At 53.4% G+C, this 17,444-nt stretch overlaps 1 protein-coding gene across 2 annotated transcripts in view; it reads right to left on the bottom strand.

The window, feature by feature from the left end:
- The window catches only part of COL4A2 (collagen type IV alpha 2 chain), a 157,970-nt gene that overhangs the window by 58,430 nt on the left and 82,096 nt on the right, over positions 1-17,444 (bottom strand). The window contains exon 1 of one of the 2 annotated variants that reach the window (XM_027973788.3): positions 1,057-4,467. The exons of the other annotated variant lie outside the window; for it this stretch is intronic. Within the exon in view, the coding sequence (XP_027829589.2) occupies positions 1,057-1,215 (159 nt within the window). The 5' untranslated portion in view covers positions 1,216-4,467. Of the gene's footprint in view, positions 1-1,056; positions 4,468-17,444 lie in introns of those variants that run through there. 2 annotated transcript variants of the gene reach the window in all.

The following is a 17,444-nucleotide window of genomic DNA, read 5'->3' as shown; positions in this document are numbered from 1 at the left end:
ACCCGCTGTCCTCTTCACAACTGTCTCACAGACGGTAGTGCTGATGTGAAGGAAACAGCATCCATACGCAAAGAAACCTTGCTCCATCGGCAAGATGGAACAGAGACCCAACTCTAAGGGTGGGAGCGCGACAGCTTTAGAAGAACGCGTAGGAGAGAATCTGTGACTTTGGACCAGGCAAGGGCTGCTTCCATTAGACACGGAACTCACACGTCACGAGGGACAAAAAGCTGAGACAAAAACATTTGATCTTCAAAAGGTTCTGTTTCAAACATGAAAAGCAGGCCACACCCTGGGAGAAATACTCACAAGACACATATGTGACAAATGACTTTTATCCAGAATATAGACAGGGCGCCCAGAAATCAACAGAAAGGAAAAGAACAACCTGACTGGAAAACGGGTAAAAGATCTGAACAGACGCTTCATCACAGAAGAGGTGCAGACAGAAAGCAGGCAAGGGGCTCAACACCGTCGGTCTTTAGGGAAAAGCAAATTAAACCCAGACTAAGGTGTAACCGAGAAGAAGGCGATGGCATCCCACTCCAGTACTCTTGCCTGAAGAATCCCATGGACGGAGGAGCCCAGTGGGCTGCAGTCCATGGGGTCGCAAAGAGTCAGACACGACTGAGTGACTTCCCTTTCGCTTTCCACTTTCATGCACTGGAGAAGGTGATGGCACCCCACTCCAGTGCTCCTGCCTGGAGAATCCCGTGGGCAGAGGAGCCTGGTGGGCTGCCGTCCAGGGGGCTGCGAAGAGTCAGACACGACTTAGCAACTAACAGACACCAGAACATCCAGCAAGATGCTTTTTAAAATGTGTGCCAAGGAAACGAAAGAATTTCAAGAAACCAAGACTGAGCTCTCCTCGTCTGGAAGCGGGTCTGTCCGTGCGCGACCCTGACGGGGATTAGGACCGTCCGGCCCACGGCCCGTGGGATAGCAGGGGCGGACGCCCGTCAGGACCGAATTCGAATCAGGAGCACGAGATTCACCACGGGTGTCACTGGTCTCCATCGTGTGTGACTGTCACAAAGAACGGAAGCGAGGGGTTACCTGTGATCGCAAGACGCTATCAGCTAGTTTGTCTGAGACGATGTGACTTGGAAAGACTCCCACTTTAAAGCGAAGGAAAGATGGATCCTCTTTTTTCTCCACCCACAGGACCAGTAAGCCTGAAAACTGTGCTCCTGGTTCTAAAAATAGGCAGCGCATGGGCAGTCGGGCACAATGGCTTTAGCCCAGCACGAAGATGAGCTTTTTATAGTCTGGATGTGATTTGGCTTGGCACAGGCTGGGAAGGCCGGTCTTCTGGAAAAGCCTTCCACCGCCTCTGTGCTTGTAGCGGCAAGTACACTTCATCTGCCCAAAGACGAATCCTTGCTTAGCAGACTGGATTTCCTAAGTCCCTGGATTTCCTAAGTTCTCCGAGAAGGCACAGAGGAGGGTGGTGTCGATGAGCCGAAGGCCTACGGGAGCAGAAATGGCGGCCAAGGAACGGTCTGGAAAAAGCTGATTCAGGGCGCTGGTTGTCAGGCTTCCATGCATATGAAACACTCTTTCCAGCCCAGCAGCTGACAGCATGGAAACAGCATCAACAACCAGAGCGTCATCAAGTAGCCTTGATGTTCTCATGAGTCACCCTACAAGGCCACTCTGGATGTGCTGGCAAGGCTAGAAAGTGACATGCCTCCCTAGGAGGCAACTCTGAAGTCACTGGAATTACACAAATGTTATCCAGCCATACAAAGAGTGAAGTGGTGTCATCTGCAGCAACGTGGATGGACCCAGAGACTGTCACACTGAACGAGGCAGATGAGACACAGAAAGACAAGCCCCACACGGTACTGCTCACACGCGGAATCCAAAACCAAGGTACCAAAGAACCTATTTACAAAACAGAGACAGAGTCGCAGGAATAGACACAGAAAACAGTCTTATGGTTAGGGAAGTCGCTCAGTCGCGTCTGACTCTTTGCCACCCCATGGACTGCAGCCCACCAGGTTCCTGCATCCACGGGATTCTCCAGGCAAGAGCACTGGAGTGGGGTGCCTTACGGTAAGGGGGAGAGAGGTGGACTGAGAGATTAGGACTGGCACAGACGCCCTGTGGGCAGACGTTTGAGTCGTGTCTGACTCTTTGTGCCCCCGTGGACTGTAGCCCATTAGGCTCCTCTGTCCATGGAATTTTCCAGGCAAGAATACTCCAGGGGATTGTCCTGGTTCAGGGATCACACCCGCGTGTCTTGGGTCTTCCGCACTGACCGGCAGATTGTTTACACTCATGCCACCTGGGAAGCCCCGTATATACATGCGTGCTAAGTCCCTTCAGTCGTGTCCAATTCTTTGCGACCTTAGGACTGCAGCCCACCAGGTTCCTCTGTCGGTGGGATTCTCCCGGCAAGAACACTGGAGTGGGTTGCCATGACCTCCTCCCGGGGATCTTCCTGACCCAGGGATGGAACTGCATCTCCTGTGTCTCCTGCATGTCTGGCAGGTTCTTTACCGCTAGCGCTGCCATAAAATAGCTAATAAGGACCAACCTAGACACCATATTAAAAAGCTGAGACATTACTTTGCCAACAAAGGTCCATCTAGTCAAGGCTATGGTTTCTCCAGTAGTCATGTATGGATGTGAGAGTTTGCACCATAAAGAAAGCTGAGCGCTGAAGAATTGATGCTTTTGATCTGTGCTGTTGGACTCTTGAGGGTCCCTTGGACTGCAAGGAGATCCAACCAGTCCATTCTGAAGATCGGCCCTGAATATTCACTGGAAGGAATGATGCTGAAGCTGAAACTCCAATACTTTGCCCACCTGATGTGAAGAACTGACTCGTTTGAAAACACCCTGATGCGGGAAAAGATTGAAGGTGGGAGGAGAAGGGGACGACAGAGGATAAGATGCTGGATGGCATCACCGACTCGATGGACATGAGTTTGAGTAAACTCCTGGAGTTGGTGATGGGCAGGGAGGCCTGGCATGCTGCAGTCCATGGGGTCGCAAAGAGTCGGGCACGATTGAGCGGCTGAGCTGAACTGAACTGAAGGACCTACTGTATAGTACAAGGAAATCTACTCAATACTCTTAATGGCCTATATGGGAAGAGACTCTAACACAGAGTGGATGTAAGTATATGCATTAGTGATTCACTTGGCTGTACTGCATAAGCTAACACAACATCGTAAGTCAACTATACTTTACTAGTAATTGATTAGAAAAAAGCTGACTGGTAATGAGCACAGCTCGCAGTGGATGTTTAGGGCTCAACTGCAGACTACCTATTTCAGTGTGTGAGCTGCAGGTGCCGACTCCTTACGAGTGTTCTTGAACCACATACGTAGGTCACTTCACGTGTGCAGCGTCCTGACAGCCTGTCTCGGTCACTGCCCCGTGTGGGGCCCTGCGCCCACGGACAGCCTGCAGCCCAGGAAACACGGCCTCTGGTGGGAAGAGCAAGAGGAAACACTGGGTGCCTGGCTTTCCAAACAGCGGCCTCCCCGCCGAGATGACCCACCGGGCTGGCAGCCTTTGAGAGGGACCTCTTGGCATCCCGGCACAGCCCAGGAATGGAACCAACTATTCTATCTCCTTTCCATTTAGACTAAACACAGCCACATGAAAGAAAAATATTCTCGAGGTTGGCATTATATTTAGTTGGTCTGTTATGGAAAAAAAAAAAAAATTGGCCAACAAAGGAAAAAAGATTCAGAGCCAGGGAGGGTTCCGACTTGGCTGGGCACAGGACTCTTTCTCCTGTTCATCTGCCTCTGAAATGTTCCTGAAAAGGGCAAGTTCTAAATCGAGCTCCACCCTCCCCGTCCAGCCAAAGGCATGACCGTCTCTCCTCCTCCCCCTCCTCCTCCCTTGGCTTTAACTGACTTCTCTGTTGCTTTATCTTCATTGACGTTATTTAGGTTTTCATTTCCTTTTCCAGATTTCAAATTTTATTTTTAAACTTACATACAGTGGAATCCAGTTTTCTGGCGTGTAGTTCTGTGAGTTTGGACACGTGCTCAGGGCTATATCAGCTCAAGGCACTAGGCTGTTCTCTCCCCTGCCTCCCCTGTTGTCAAGCCCCCTCTCCATCCTCTGTCCATCGCTGGGCCTCATGGTGGTGCCTCCTCCGGACGGTCACACACGTGGAATCACTCTGCGTCTCAGCTCCGGGGCTGGCTCTGTTCACTCAGCATCTGAGACCCGCCGCCCTGCTGTGTGTTTCAACAGTGTGGTCCTTTTAACCATGGAAGACTGTTCTGTTGTGCCCCATCACCGCGCTGGTTATCCGTTCACTCCCTGAGGGACAGCTGAATCGTTTCCAGGTTTCGGTCAGCGTGAACTGGGCTACTTAGAATCATTCATGTGTGGTTTTCCTGTGTGTGTGGACATGCGTTTGTAAACGCCCAGGGAGGAGAACCTGAGCCTTATGGTAAGAGCATGTTTGTTTAACTGTATTAAAAAGCTGCAGGACCGTTTTCCAGGCTGATCCATTTTGTGTTCCCACCAGCAACACGTCAGAGTTACCGGTCCCGGGCAGCGCTTGGCGTTCTCAGCGCCGCTCCCTCAGCCATCCTGCGAGCTCTGCAGAGCTACTAGGTTATGGCCCTGACCTCACTCCTTCCACATTTCTGCTAATCCTGCATCCAGTGCAGGGTTCAGAGTTCCCACTTGTAACATCATGCTGGCTGCTCCTGGGACCTCCTTTTGCAATAAGAACTGCAGCCCCCGGCGAGCCCCTGCCTCACGGTCTGCCCCGAGTCACCGGGACTGTGACCACAGGTTCCGCGTCTTTGCTTTTCTCCGACAAAAGGAAGAACCCCCAGTCGGTCTCACGTGCCCTCGCACCTCAGAAAGGTGGGAAGTGAGATCATCCACAAGTTTCTACTGACCAGAAAGTAAAGAGAAGACCAGCCCCTATTCTAACCAATTCTGTGGGTTTCATCATATTTTCAGGAATAGTCAAACATATTCTCAACACATTCTTCAAGGATATATTTTCCAAGGATACTCTCTTCTCATGTATTATTGTACAAAATGCTTTCTGGTACAGGAGCTCCAGCTTGGTTCTTAAGCAGGACTTTTATAGGGAACAACAGTCATTCTAAATTAGACCAACATTACACTGGGTCTCCCAGATGGTGCCCGTGGTGAAGAACTCACCTCCCAGTGCAGGAGACGTGAGAGATGCGGGTTCAGCCCCTGGGGCAGGAAGGTCCCCTGAGGAGGCCATGGCTACCCACTCCAGTATTCTCCCCTGGAGAATCCCATGGACAGAGGAGCCTGGTGGGCTACAGTCCCTGGGATCATGAAGAGTCGGACACACACATTACACCACTTTCAAAGGTACGTCCTTGCTCCTCACCACTGCCAGCATAGCGCTTTCCCAAAGCTTCATGCAACACCAGGCTGGGGAGGGACTCCAGGGAGCGTGTGGGCCGCTGGCATCGCTGCGAGCTCCTGGGATCATTCTACCCGCGGGATCCTGTCTGCATCTCAACAAGAGCCCAGGTTGCTGTGCGCGCCCCAGAGCTGGAGCGGGTCACTCGGGGACAGTGCCCGTCCCGGGCCTGTCCTGGCTGGCCGCCAGCGCATCCGCTGTGGAGAGGCTGGCGCCTTAAGAACTTCTGGTCCAGGAGTTCGGGAGTGGGAAGGGGTGGAGCCTGGGAGTCTCCATTTTTAACCAGCTCTGCAAGCAGTTCCGGAGCACGGCCAGGCTTCTCTCGCAGGACAGGGGAGGGAAAAGCGCGCTGGTCCTCCTGGGACCCCACAGCGCCGTCTCTGCCGGTAGCGCAACGCTCCCTGCGATGGTCCACATGGCTCACCCCTGCCGGCCCTTGGAGGGCATGCTCTTGAGTATGGGGAGTCTCTGCAGAGGCTGCCAAAGGCCCTCCCGCTGTAAAATCCAGGGGTCCCGCCAAGGCCCCCAAGCAGGCCTTGCAGGAGTCTCTCCTTGTGGACAGCAACTGTGACCCAGAAAAACACTTTAGGGTGAATTTTCCTGTATTTTCAGCATTTACAATACTTTTCCTTCCACAGATTACAGAAGAAAATCCCTAACGCTCAGAGGCCCTACTCCAGTGATCTGAAAGCTGCGTGAGTCTGAGTGAGTGCCCGGGAGCACTTATTTTCTGTCCTAGGAAAGACCCGTCCTGAGTCCAGCTGCGAGGTCTCTTGCCGTAGTGGGTCCCCATCCACTCCTGGCTCCTCCTGCCCCTCGCCCTCACCTTCCCCGTCAGCTCCATCATCAGTGCAGGGGCCCACCTGAGACATGTCCCCCTGTGCAGCCTGGGCGGGGGCAGCCAAGCTGGCTGTCTCTCCCTCCCCAGGCCCCTCGGACCTCAGGGCCTTTGCACGCGCCTGCCCCATGGCCTGGGCTCTTGGGGGGCTCTGGAGGCTCTACCGCAAGCCTCTCTGGGGACATTTTTCTGACTCTGCGCCTGGTGAGGGGCTTGAAAAGCTTGCTCCGTCCAAAGCACTCTGTGCACAGACTGCAGGGACCAGGCCTCATCTAAGCCTCAGTCCCCAGCCTCCAGTACAGCGTCTGAGGCCCAACCTGCTCACGGCGGCTCTGCGATCACGCCGCTCTGCCGACGTGCTCCCCTGCGGACGCTGAGGCCACAGTCTTCTGTTTCAGGCTATATCTAAGTCGGTTATGATGGGTCTGTGATTTCTGAAGCACCCCCAAGGCGGAGCGTCAGTGGGTACATGTGGGGGCAACGACGCCCTCTTGTTCTGTCACCCCGATTCCTTAAGTCACCCTAACATGTCAGGATCCATCCCCACTCGCTCGCTCCTGTGGGAGGCCCGCGGGACTCAGTTCCGGCAGATGGCCGGGTTTTATCTGCATTGTCAGAGGCAGGCGACCCAGGACCCTGAATTGGAGCAGGAGACACCCAGCACCATCCTGTTGCAGCCGTCGCCAGGCAGATAGGAAGACTTCATCTCCTGAGACCACGATAGCAGACAAGGCCGGGCTTGGGAAGGCAGGCTCCCCCGTCCGGGGCTCAGCCCCAGTAACGCCTGCACCAGGCCTACCTGAGCACCACTGTCCGTGACAGAGAAGCTGTGCAGAGAGCCACCGTGACTTGGCAGGGTTAAGGGTTACGGAGAAAAGGGGCGAGTTTGCCAGCGTGATCCGAGCTGAACCAAAAAAGGAAGGCTTTCCACGCTTGCTGATGGTCACTGCTTTAAAGTCAAGTTTTAACTTCATGCCAGCAAAAGATGCCTCCTCATCACCTGAGTCTCCCGGGCTGGAGGAATGCCCTGCAGTTCTGACGACCAACACTAGGTGGCGGTCAGTCGCGCTCTTCAGGACAAGGACCCACCCCACTCTCGGCGCAGATTTGTGGGGGGTTGCAATGACGGCCTCGGTGGAGCAGAGGGCAGGCTCCGCATGGGGACCTATTTCCCGTGGCGAAAATTCTGACTGCAGAATTTCAACAATGCTGTCTACAGAGCTGGTCAAATCCCCTTTTTCTTTACACAGCGCAGTTGATCACACACTCAGTAAATAATTATTTGATAATTCCCTTCCCTTCTGACTTGCTCAAAGGAATGTGTTCTAAATATGGATACAGATATACACATGGATAATTGAGGGGTTTTTAAACCCAGACCCAGTGCAGAGGTCCAAGGGATCGTGACCTAGTGTCTGGATTTCGGTCCTCTACGGCACCAGGAAACATTCCCAGACCAGAGCATTTACTGTTCAGAGCAAGAGCAAAGTGATTTAATCTGCACGCCTCCTCTGTGACGTGGGTGCTCTTCCTATGTCTACACTGTAAGCCGGGGAGAGTGAAGTAAGTCAGAAGGGGGGAAAATATCCTGTATTAATGCACGCATGTGGAATCTGAAAACACTGATGATCTTCTCTGCAAAGCAAAAACAGACGCACAGTTGCAGAGAACACGTGTGCAGACACCAAGCGGGGCAGGGGGTGGGATGAACTGGGGGACTGGGGTTGACTCTGACCCCATGGACCACACAGTCCATGGGATTCTCCAGGCCAGAGCACTGGAGGGGGCAGCCATTCTCTTCTCCAGGGGATCTTCCCAACCCAGGTCTCCGGCATTGCAGGCGGATTTGTTACCGGCTGAGCCGCCAGGGAAGCTCAATACCCTGTGGATATTATGTATGAATAACTAATAAGAACCTACTGTATCGCTCAGGCAACTCTGCTCAGTGCTCTGTAATGACCTAGATGGTGAGGAAATCCAGAAAAGAGGGGATATATGTAAACGTATAGGATGTCCCGGGTGGTGCAGTGGTAAAGAGTTTGCAGGAGATGTGGGAGATGAGGGTTCGATCCCTGGGTCGGGAAGATCCCCTGGAGAAGGAAACGGCAACCCACTGCAGTATCCCCGCCTGCAGAGTCCCATGGACAGAGGAGCCTGGAGGGCTGCAGTCCATGGGGCTGCAAAGAGTCAGGCGCGACTGAGCGACGGAGCATGGCGCAGCGTGTCAGCATACAGCTGACCCCCTTTGCTGAAAAGCAGAGGCTAACACCACTTCGTAAAGCAACTATCCTCCAGCAAGAATTGAAACAGTAAATGGGAGAACGGAGGCGGGGTGTTTGGGCCCTTGGCTGGCCCACGCAGGAGGAGATTCCTACACGGCTTTCCAGAACATTCCAGAGACTGCTGTCACCACACAGCCGAGCCTCCCTTGAGTCATGGCTCTGACCGTGGACCTCGAACATATCTCTTTTACGGATCTTTGTGAAGCTATAATCAAGCCCAAAGCAGATGGACGAAATGACGGTGAAACAAGACAGATGGACACCTGGGGTTCATGAAAATCCAGACAAGCCCAGGCCAACCGCAACCCTTCAGCGATTCTCTGAAAACCCCATGTCTGGGCTTTAACCCCGTGCTTCTCAACTGGGGCCATTTCACGGCTCATTAATCCCCCTCCTGCTCGAAAGTGACCGGGCCAGAAGGAGAAGGGGAAGCTCAGACAGGGCAAGTCTGTTACCTTCTAGTGACGCTGGTCTAAAGTTATGTAAGGAAGGCCCAGGGGCTCAGGCTGAAACTCTGAGCTATCACAACACCCGGGGGACCACGACAGGTCTCTCTCCCACGTTCCCCCCAGCTCCCAGGAACAGAGGAGTCATTGAAGAAAGACTGTGTTAGAAAGATCTGCCTGTTTCTAAGGTGGTGACTGTGTCTTATGGTAAAAAAGATGGCGTCGGTGTAAGCATCTCCCCAACGGTGAGTTTCACTGGACCTTTGAGAGAGTAGGGGATTCCCTGGTGGCTCACACAGTAAAAAAAATCCACCTTCAATGCTGGAGATTCAGGTTCGATGCCTGGGTTGGGAAGGTCCCCCGGAGAAGTAAATGGCTACTCACTCCTAGGTATTCTTGCCTGGAGAACTCCATGGACAGAGGAGCCTGGCGGGCTGCAAGTCCACGGGGTTGCACAGAGTTGGACACGACTAAGCAACTTACACACACCTTGAGAGAATAAGCTTTCAGATATGAGGAAGTTGTTGGGAAGGCATTTGCACACCTCCCAGGAGAACAAGTTTACTGTGAGAGGAGGCCATGGTGGCGAAGAAGGCTTCAAGGACCAACCTCAGAAGTAACTGAGCTAAGGAACAGAAGGCAGGCATGGCCCTGGCCAGCCCCAGCTGGCGCAGACCTCCCCCGGGCAGGTGGGGAACTGTCAGAGCCGGCGGCTACTTGGTTGCGAACAAAATAAGAGGGTCTAGACTTCTAATCTGATGTTGAGAGAGGTGTGAGGAGACAGACTGACCGGTAGCTGAGTAAGCATGGAAAAAAAGGAGTCTTTGAAAGATGGGCTGGAGAGGGATGGTGAGATGGTGGCGGGAGCTCACGGACGGGAGGGTTTTAGAAAAGTGGCAGAGAAGTTAGCTCAGAGACAGAGGCCCTAAACCAGGTGGCGACGGGCGCCTGTCTGCTCCTTCGCCACACGGGGCTGTCAGATTCTGGGGGTTCTACGTGTGCAGACCTGGAAAGCTCCCAGGATGTCAGACCTCTTGAAGGTTCCTAGACAGGCACTGGATTATGGACACATGGGTGATCAATCACCCTGGGAACAGCTCCTGGAGAAAGACCCAGCCCAGCTTTGAAAGCGATGACTACAAGCCCTAAGAAGGTGGACAGGGCAACAGCAAGTCCGATGTTTGGAAAAGTTAAAAGGCAGGCGGAAAAGCCAGATGAACACCCAGCCCTCCTCACTCGCATCTCTTAAAGTATCTATATTTTGGAAACTGTTCCACAAAGTATTTTTGCAAAGACGTGATCAGCCCTGGTACCTAGTGCCCTGATTTCGGAAATGTGGGGAGGAGGGAGACCCTGCTGGCCGGAGCCCTGGGCTGCTAGGAGGTGGGGCTGGGAGCCGGTGCTCCCCGCGAGTGTGCCCCAGCAGATGGCCACCCGGACATCCTGCACTTCCCTCCTAAGACTCCCCGCCCAGTTCAGAGCGATTATTTGGAGGGACACTGAACACACATCCGCAATTAAAAAAAGAACAACAAACCACGAGAAATTGATCTTTTTTCAGTCTGGTGGAAAGATAATGGATGGCTCGTTTGTCCAGACGTGAGGCCCAGGGTCCTGGGCGAGAGGAAGCCGAGCGACATTAACATCCATTCCAGAGCAGTGACTCAGCGGCTGCTCAGTTCTCATGACACGGGGAGAAAACAACCTCCAGGACATTCGTTCTTCTCCAGCGCGTTTGTTGAAGGAAAAATAAACAGCCGCTGTGTCCACAAGATGGGAGGCAGTGATGGAAGACAGCTGCGTTTCCAGGCCCCGCGCTCACCCCTGACCTGCCTCTGGCGCATCTGAGCGCTGACCGAGAACTCCGGCCTCATCGTATCCCATACACTCATTCCATCTGATTTCTGCAAGTGCAGAGGGGCGAAAATGCAGACTCAGAGCTGTGATTCGAGTGGAGGCTTCTTGCAGCCTTTGGGGGGTCCAAATACACCACAGTGTGGCGTATCCGTCACAGAGGAGAGGTTTGGCTCCCGGGTGGGATCAAGCCCCAGAAAGCCTTAATGTAGCCTGGATGGCTCTGGAAGATGCTCCCCTTTGAGTGTGTGCTGCGTGGGCGGCTATCTTGAGCTCCATCACGGCTGTGGCCTCCTGGGATGGCCTACGTGAAGGTGCCCTCGGGCAGCGGCCACGCCAGGAGGGAGCTGGGCGGCTTCTCTGTGTGCCCACGTGGTGGCACAGAAAGGCTCGGAAGCCAGACAGTCCTCCAGCCCTCCTTCAGGCCGTGATCCCACTGCGGCCCAGACGGGCCCTTGGCAGGCTGGTGCCCCATGTGCCGGTGGCGATGCCCATGGCCTCGGTCAGTGAGGGGCGATGGACGGGGGAGGAAGCGCCGGTGCTCTCAGAGTGCAGCTCCTGGGGAAGCGTGGAGCCTGGAAGCATTTTCTCTTCAGTAGAACCTGAACGTGTTCCAAAGCTACCTCCTGTCTCCCACTCACCCCCGACCCTGTGCCAGCTGCTTCTACCTGGACCATCTCTCCCGTCGACGGGCGGGATGCTTGGGAGCCTGTGTCTGGGCCCCCCAGTCTTCCGCAGGGCTCCTCCCCTGGACCTGGGCTCTGCAGGGCTTCCACGCACACCCCAACGCCCTACTTGGCCTCCCCGGTTCCTGCACTGCAAATCTGGATTCCCCGGGGGTCTGTGTCTTTCCCAGGAGCTCCGAGCTGAGGCCTCTCAGTCCCTGGAATCTGTGTCCGGGATGCTTCCTGACAGGGACCCCTCTCCACCTGTCCGACCGTCCGTCCGTCCGTCTGTGCAACGCCCTGCAGTCTGTTAGCACACTCCCTCCAGGCCTGCTCCCTCCCTGCCTCTGCCGCTCACTCAGTTCACTGCAGTTCACCCACCTGGACCCCAGACCCATGCGGTGGGGACACCCCTGTCCTCCCTGCTCACACCATGCCCTCCGCCATGACCAGCGCGGTGCCCCGGCCTTGATCTCATCTCTTCCCGGCCCCACTTGGGGCTGAGGGTCCCCCCATCCTAGGTCTGACCTGTGCGCCCCACGTTCCCAGAGCTGGCGGGCGCCCCGCCTCTTGGGCGTGGCCCTTGCCTCTGATGAGTGTCAGAGATGCCCTACATTCAGGACCAGCCCTGCCTGGGGAGCTCCGCTTCTTCTCACACCCCCGATCAGAGGACGAGGGGCGCCCATGGGCGCCCGGGTGGGCAGCAGGCACCTCTTTACCGGATCAGCCGCCTCTAACCAGCTCCTGAAGGCCTAGCTAGAGCAGGCTCACCTAGTCAATTTCTACCACCACGATCGAACCCATCTGTTCACACGCCTTCAAGGGAGCCCTGATCATAAGTGGAGTTAGAATCACTGCTGAGGAGTGCGTGCCTACGTGTATGTGTGTACATGGACACGTGTGTACATGGATCTGGTGTCACTCCATACCTTCGGAAGGTGTGAAAAACACAGAAGGGAGAAAAATACATGAGAAACACAAAACACGGACTCGACTGGAAGTCAGCTTGTAACAATGCAGCAGGAAAAGCATCTCGGCTTATTTGTAAATTAAAAAAAGATCCGAACCACCAAGCGTTCACTTCTAACTAGATTACAGCGGCCTTACAGGCTCATCCTCAGGAATTTACCTCTCTCTGGAATGTGCCCCAGGAAGGACCTGGTTTTACAAGAGGTCAGCTCGCGTCCACACGCATTTGGGTCCTAGGTGGTACATTTCTGCCATTTCCTGATATGTTCCTGGGTCTGCTGTAGGTTCTGGAGCCGACACTGCTCACCATCTTTGAAGTGTGTTTCCAGCACCATGCAGTGTCTTGTACCCGATGAAGGCCCAGTGAGGACGCCACGACCCCCCGCTTCCGAGGGGCGTCAAGGAAGCCGCGGATGTCTGCACAGATGCTACAGCGGCTTCTGCAGGCCCCGTAGGCATCTCCCTGATTCCAGACTCATTGCTGGTTACGGGCGACAATTTACCATCCGGTTTATACCTGGGATTTGTGGTTAATGCTGTCATAGATTCACAGGCTGCCCCCTTCAGGCAAGTATTCCTCTCTGCCATGAGAACAGCGGTACTTTCTTGGAAGCTGGGCTGGGACGTGCCAGGAGAGACTCAGGAGCAGAGACCTGACCACTGAGAGGATGGCACGGTCTCTGCTCGCAGAGTGATCCACCAGAAGGTGATTCCCAACGACAGACAGACTGCTCCTCGGCCAGCTCCTTCGGCTCACCCTCCCAAGCTCCTGGCCAAGACCACAGAGCGGCCGGCGACCCCAGCTGGCTTCTGGGACATTCTCTGGAAGTGCCCTGATGGGCGTGAGCACCAAACGTCACTCGCTTGCTCCAGAAATAAAACACCCAGGGGAAAACGAGGGGAATCTCTCCAGAGGGGCTTGTCCCCTGATGCAGGTGTTGTATCTGAGCGCAAGGGCTGCCTGCGGTCACCCACGAGGGCAGAGAAGCCGGTGTGCGAGGCTGGCCTGGATGCCCCCGTCCCCCGCCACCATGAGCTCTGGCCCCACCCCAGGGCCTCCAGCCCGACTCCTCACCCCCTGGGAGGGTTCTGTGCTCCCCTCCCCGGCCCAGGCGGCCACCCCAGCCCAGCCCGGGGCTCCCAGCCTGGCACCGTCCAGCAGGCATTTCTGTGACCCAGACCTGAAGCCCCGGGCGTCCAGTGTTGGATCCTCGAGCAGGCCCACCCCGGCAGGCCCCTCCTGCCCCTGGGCCCCCGCGGGCCCCGGCCAGCGCCCCTTCCCTGCCGGCCCTCTGAACAAAGAGCGTTTTCCAAGCACAGCTCACCTCTTTGATCTCTGGACTAATCTGCTGTGTTTGGATTTTACAGGGATTTTATAATTCCTCCGGCCCACATCTCTGCTAGCTGGCACCCAGTTCCCCTTTCTCTTTAAACCCGTGGCTTGAACTTGGGTGTGGACTCCAGCCTTGCCTCCCTGGGGCGGCGGACGCTGCAGACATCCCCTGGGGGCAGCTGTCTCCCGGTTCCCCGTTCTCTGCTGCTTGCCCTCCATTTTCCAGTCGGTGGGGACGGGGTTCTGTCTCCGCTCAGATGCCCACCTCTCCACCCCAGTCTTCCCACCACACACACCTGCCAGGTGAGTTGTGCCCAGGAGACCCGCCCTGGTGACGCAGCTGTCCCCCTTGGAGTGCCTGGGCCAAGGCGGGTGTTTGCAGCCTCCCAGGCCACACCCTTCATTCCTGGGAGGAGAATTCAGCACTCTGTCCAGCCAGGCCTGCCCCTGGGGTGGCTGCCAGGCCTCCTTCAAACCTGCATCTCCAGCCCATCTCCTGGTCTCTCACACAGAGTGGGTGGCAGCCTGTTTGTAGAATAAAGGAATTGTCAAAATACGTTGAGTTTTATAAGTCCGGCATTTCCCAACCCAGGGATCGAACCCAGGTCTCCTGCATGGGCTGGGTTCTCGCTAGCGTCTGAGCCACCAGGGAAGCCCACAGCAAGGGCAGAACCTTCAAACATGCGTTTGCATCTGAAGATCTGCGTTGACCCCAAAAGTTTACCTTCAAAGGATAATTCGCTTAAATAAGAGAGACGGAAACTCGCCCTGGCTGTTTTGCTGCCTTATACCTTTTTTCTTTTTTTTTGTCTTGAACGGTAATTTTGCCTTTAACCGTCTCTGTGATTCAGAGACACCAGTGAAGACCTTTCAGACCAAGAGAATCCTTCAAAATATCCATGGGTATGAAGGGAGCGAACCACCTCGGGTTGTCTGAGATGAGCATGATGAAGTCTGGTTTTAGAAAGCAGCAGAGCCAACGGTTTTCCCGAAACAAAACGTGAACTCTGGGGAAGAAGTTTTCAAGCAAGTCTTGTTTGTTTTAGTTCCCACAGGCAGGCAGACACACAAACACATCTCCCCTGCCGGTTCTAAACACATTGAATCAGGCATCTCTGGGTTTTAAACGCCAGACACCTCTGCGAGAATCGCATGGCACAGGTTGTCCTTCATGGGACTGTTTAACTACGATGTTATTCCTTTAAGAAGACCTGGATTACACTAAAGCCAGTTGGTTTGGTTCCCTTGAGCAAAACCCCTAAACCACCCCTCATCTGCAGACAAGGGTTTTAGTTCTGATGACGCTTCCACCCATAAACCTCTTCTCCGCTTCTTTCCCACCTCCTTAGATCAACAGCAGGTAATCAGTACTTATCTATGGAATACACAGACAGATAAGAAATGTATAAAAAATGGAGCAGTCTGTTGCAAAGCTGAGCCCTGCTAAGCCAACTCGATGGTCAGGAAAAAGTTGGAAATGCGTGGGCGCGTTTCTGAAGGTCTTAGAAAAATTCAGGAAGCCCAGCAGATGTTTTCTATTAAGGGGCGCTGGAAGCCCCGAGAGCTACAGCTGCTTTTTTTTCTAATATAAGTTTATTTGTGAGAATGTGTTTTTTCCCTCAAATGGTTCTCTGCTAAAACTTACAAAACAGAATGCTGGCCAGAGCACTGAACTCACAAAGCGTCAATGAATAACTCAGAGCTTGTGCCTATGAGCAGGGAAATTCCTATAGGAAGCAGAGATCCAGGTCAATCATTGCAAGCACTTTATTTCCTGAATTACTCTTTTCTGCTGTTTATGGAAACGGAACTGAGACGTGTTCTTTAATCTAACCGATTATAAAGAGTATCATGAGAGTTTCAATAGTCACGATCTTTTCCCCTCTTTGGAAAATTATATAATAGTCATATAATAATCATTCTGGTTTTTTTTCTGTGTGTTTTTATATAAACAATGATACATGAGGATCACAAGCAAGAACCCAGACATCAAGTTGGTGAGGCATCGGTGCAACACTGGGATTTTCTGCTGATTAAAATCTTGAAGACGCGTCTGAATACCTGGGCAATGGTACTTTTCTTCTCCAGTCGTTGTCTTCACCAGTCTTTGAGTTCATGAGCGTTGACCTTGGACTTCTCTCCAAGTTCTAGCTTATATGATATTGGTCGGGGCGGGGGAGTCTCCATTTCCCCAAAGTTTCAAGAGCCAAGAAGTGAATCAGTGTTCAGAAAACATCTGACATCTTCCTTGCTTCTCATCTGTTGAGGAACTCTCCACTTTAATTACTTGTACAAATTGGTCTCCAAAGGATTTAGCAAAGATTAGGTGTATGTAACATAATGTGCCCCACATGAATGAATGAGAACGGGAATCTGGCTGGTGATTAGGCTTCAGGACGAGCCAACGCACCACCCTCAACAGAGTCTAGAAATACAGCTGGCTGCGTGTTTTGGAGAGTTTGTCTGATTACTACACTTGGTTACTGGATACCTTACGAGTATGGAACCAAGTCAAGAACATCGGATTCTCTTAGCCTTTGGCCATTACCAAAGCTTCAAGAATTTTAATCAAGCATCTTACAGAAGGAGCTTATGCAATTATCAAGCTACGGAGGCCGTGACCGCAGAAAGCCTCCCTACATCCCGCCTTCGCTCAGCCTCGCAACAGAGTATTTTTTCCTCTGAGAGGAGCAGGTGGCCTCGCAGATTCCTGCCAGGAAGACCACCGATTGCAAATAAAACCAGATTAAAGTAAATTAGAAGAGCTGTGTGGGAATCTTCATGTTAAAACATTTTCACAGCAAAATCTTCCCAAATTTTAGCCTGTTCTTGAAAAGTTCCAATATTTTCATCTCTTTCACAAAAGTGGATTGTGTCACCCAGGGAATGAGACGCATCTGGAGAATGAGAGGTTTCACAAGACCAGGCCGCTGCCTGCACTTGTTCCTGTCCATTTGCGGGAAGGAAAATTGGTAAAATGGGTCAGACACGCAAGACTCGAGGTCTGGGGTCAGTCGGACTCACAGAACAATTTAAAACCCCTCCTGGGTAGACCCTAGACCCTTCCTTCGTTCCCAGACCAAGTAAGGATCCACTGCGATCCTTGCGATCCATCGTGAGATGGTTCCATTGCGCCCCAAATACCAGCGTGATTGATACACAAGGTCTGGCAGGTTCTCTGGGTGTTCGGCGAGGGGGAGCCTCGCAGCTAGGTTTCCAGCCTTGTGGAGGGCTTGCCGGAAGACCCTTTATCTTGCTCTGCTGTTTACGCTCTGTGTGACTCCGGGCAGGTGGGTGCCCTGAGGTCACCCTCTCCGGCCTGAGGGCTTCCAGGACGACTCCAGAGCCAAGTGGTGCCCGGGGCCCGCAGTGTGCACCGGCTCCTCCGTCAGCCCTTCCCTTCCTTCCACAACTCCTCAAACACCCCTCAGATGACCCACCAGCTGCCCACGATGCTCGCGTCCTCTGGATTCTACTGCCAAGGAGGAAAACTCTTACAACTAACTGGCAGCTGTGCTTGAGTCCTTTTGATAAAATGGTCTCATTGAGCCAAAATGGATACAGTTAGACAATTAAGAAGAAAAAAAAAAAGTTGTTTGTTTTTTTTTAAATGGATTTGGCCCCAAAGGGATGTTTTTAAAAAATGAATCTAAATTCATTTG

This window comes from Ovis aries, chromosome 10, assembly GCF_016772045.2.
Source record: "Ovis aries strain OAR_USU_Benz2616 breed Rambouillet chromosome 10, ARS-UI_Ramb_v3.0, whole genome shotgun sequence".
Taxonomy (NCBI): Eukaryota; Metazoa; Chordata; class Mammalia; order Artiodactyla; family Bovidae; genus Ovis; species Ovis aries.
This window is presented reverse-complemented; position numbering and strand designations above follow the sequence as displayed.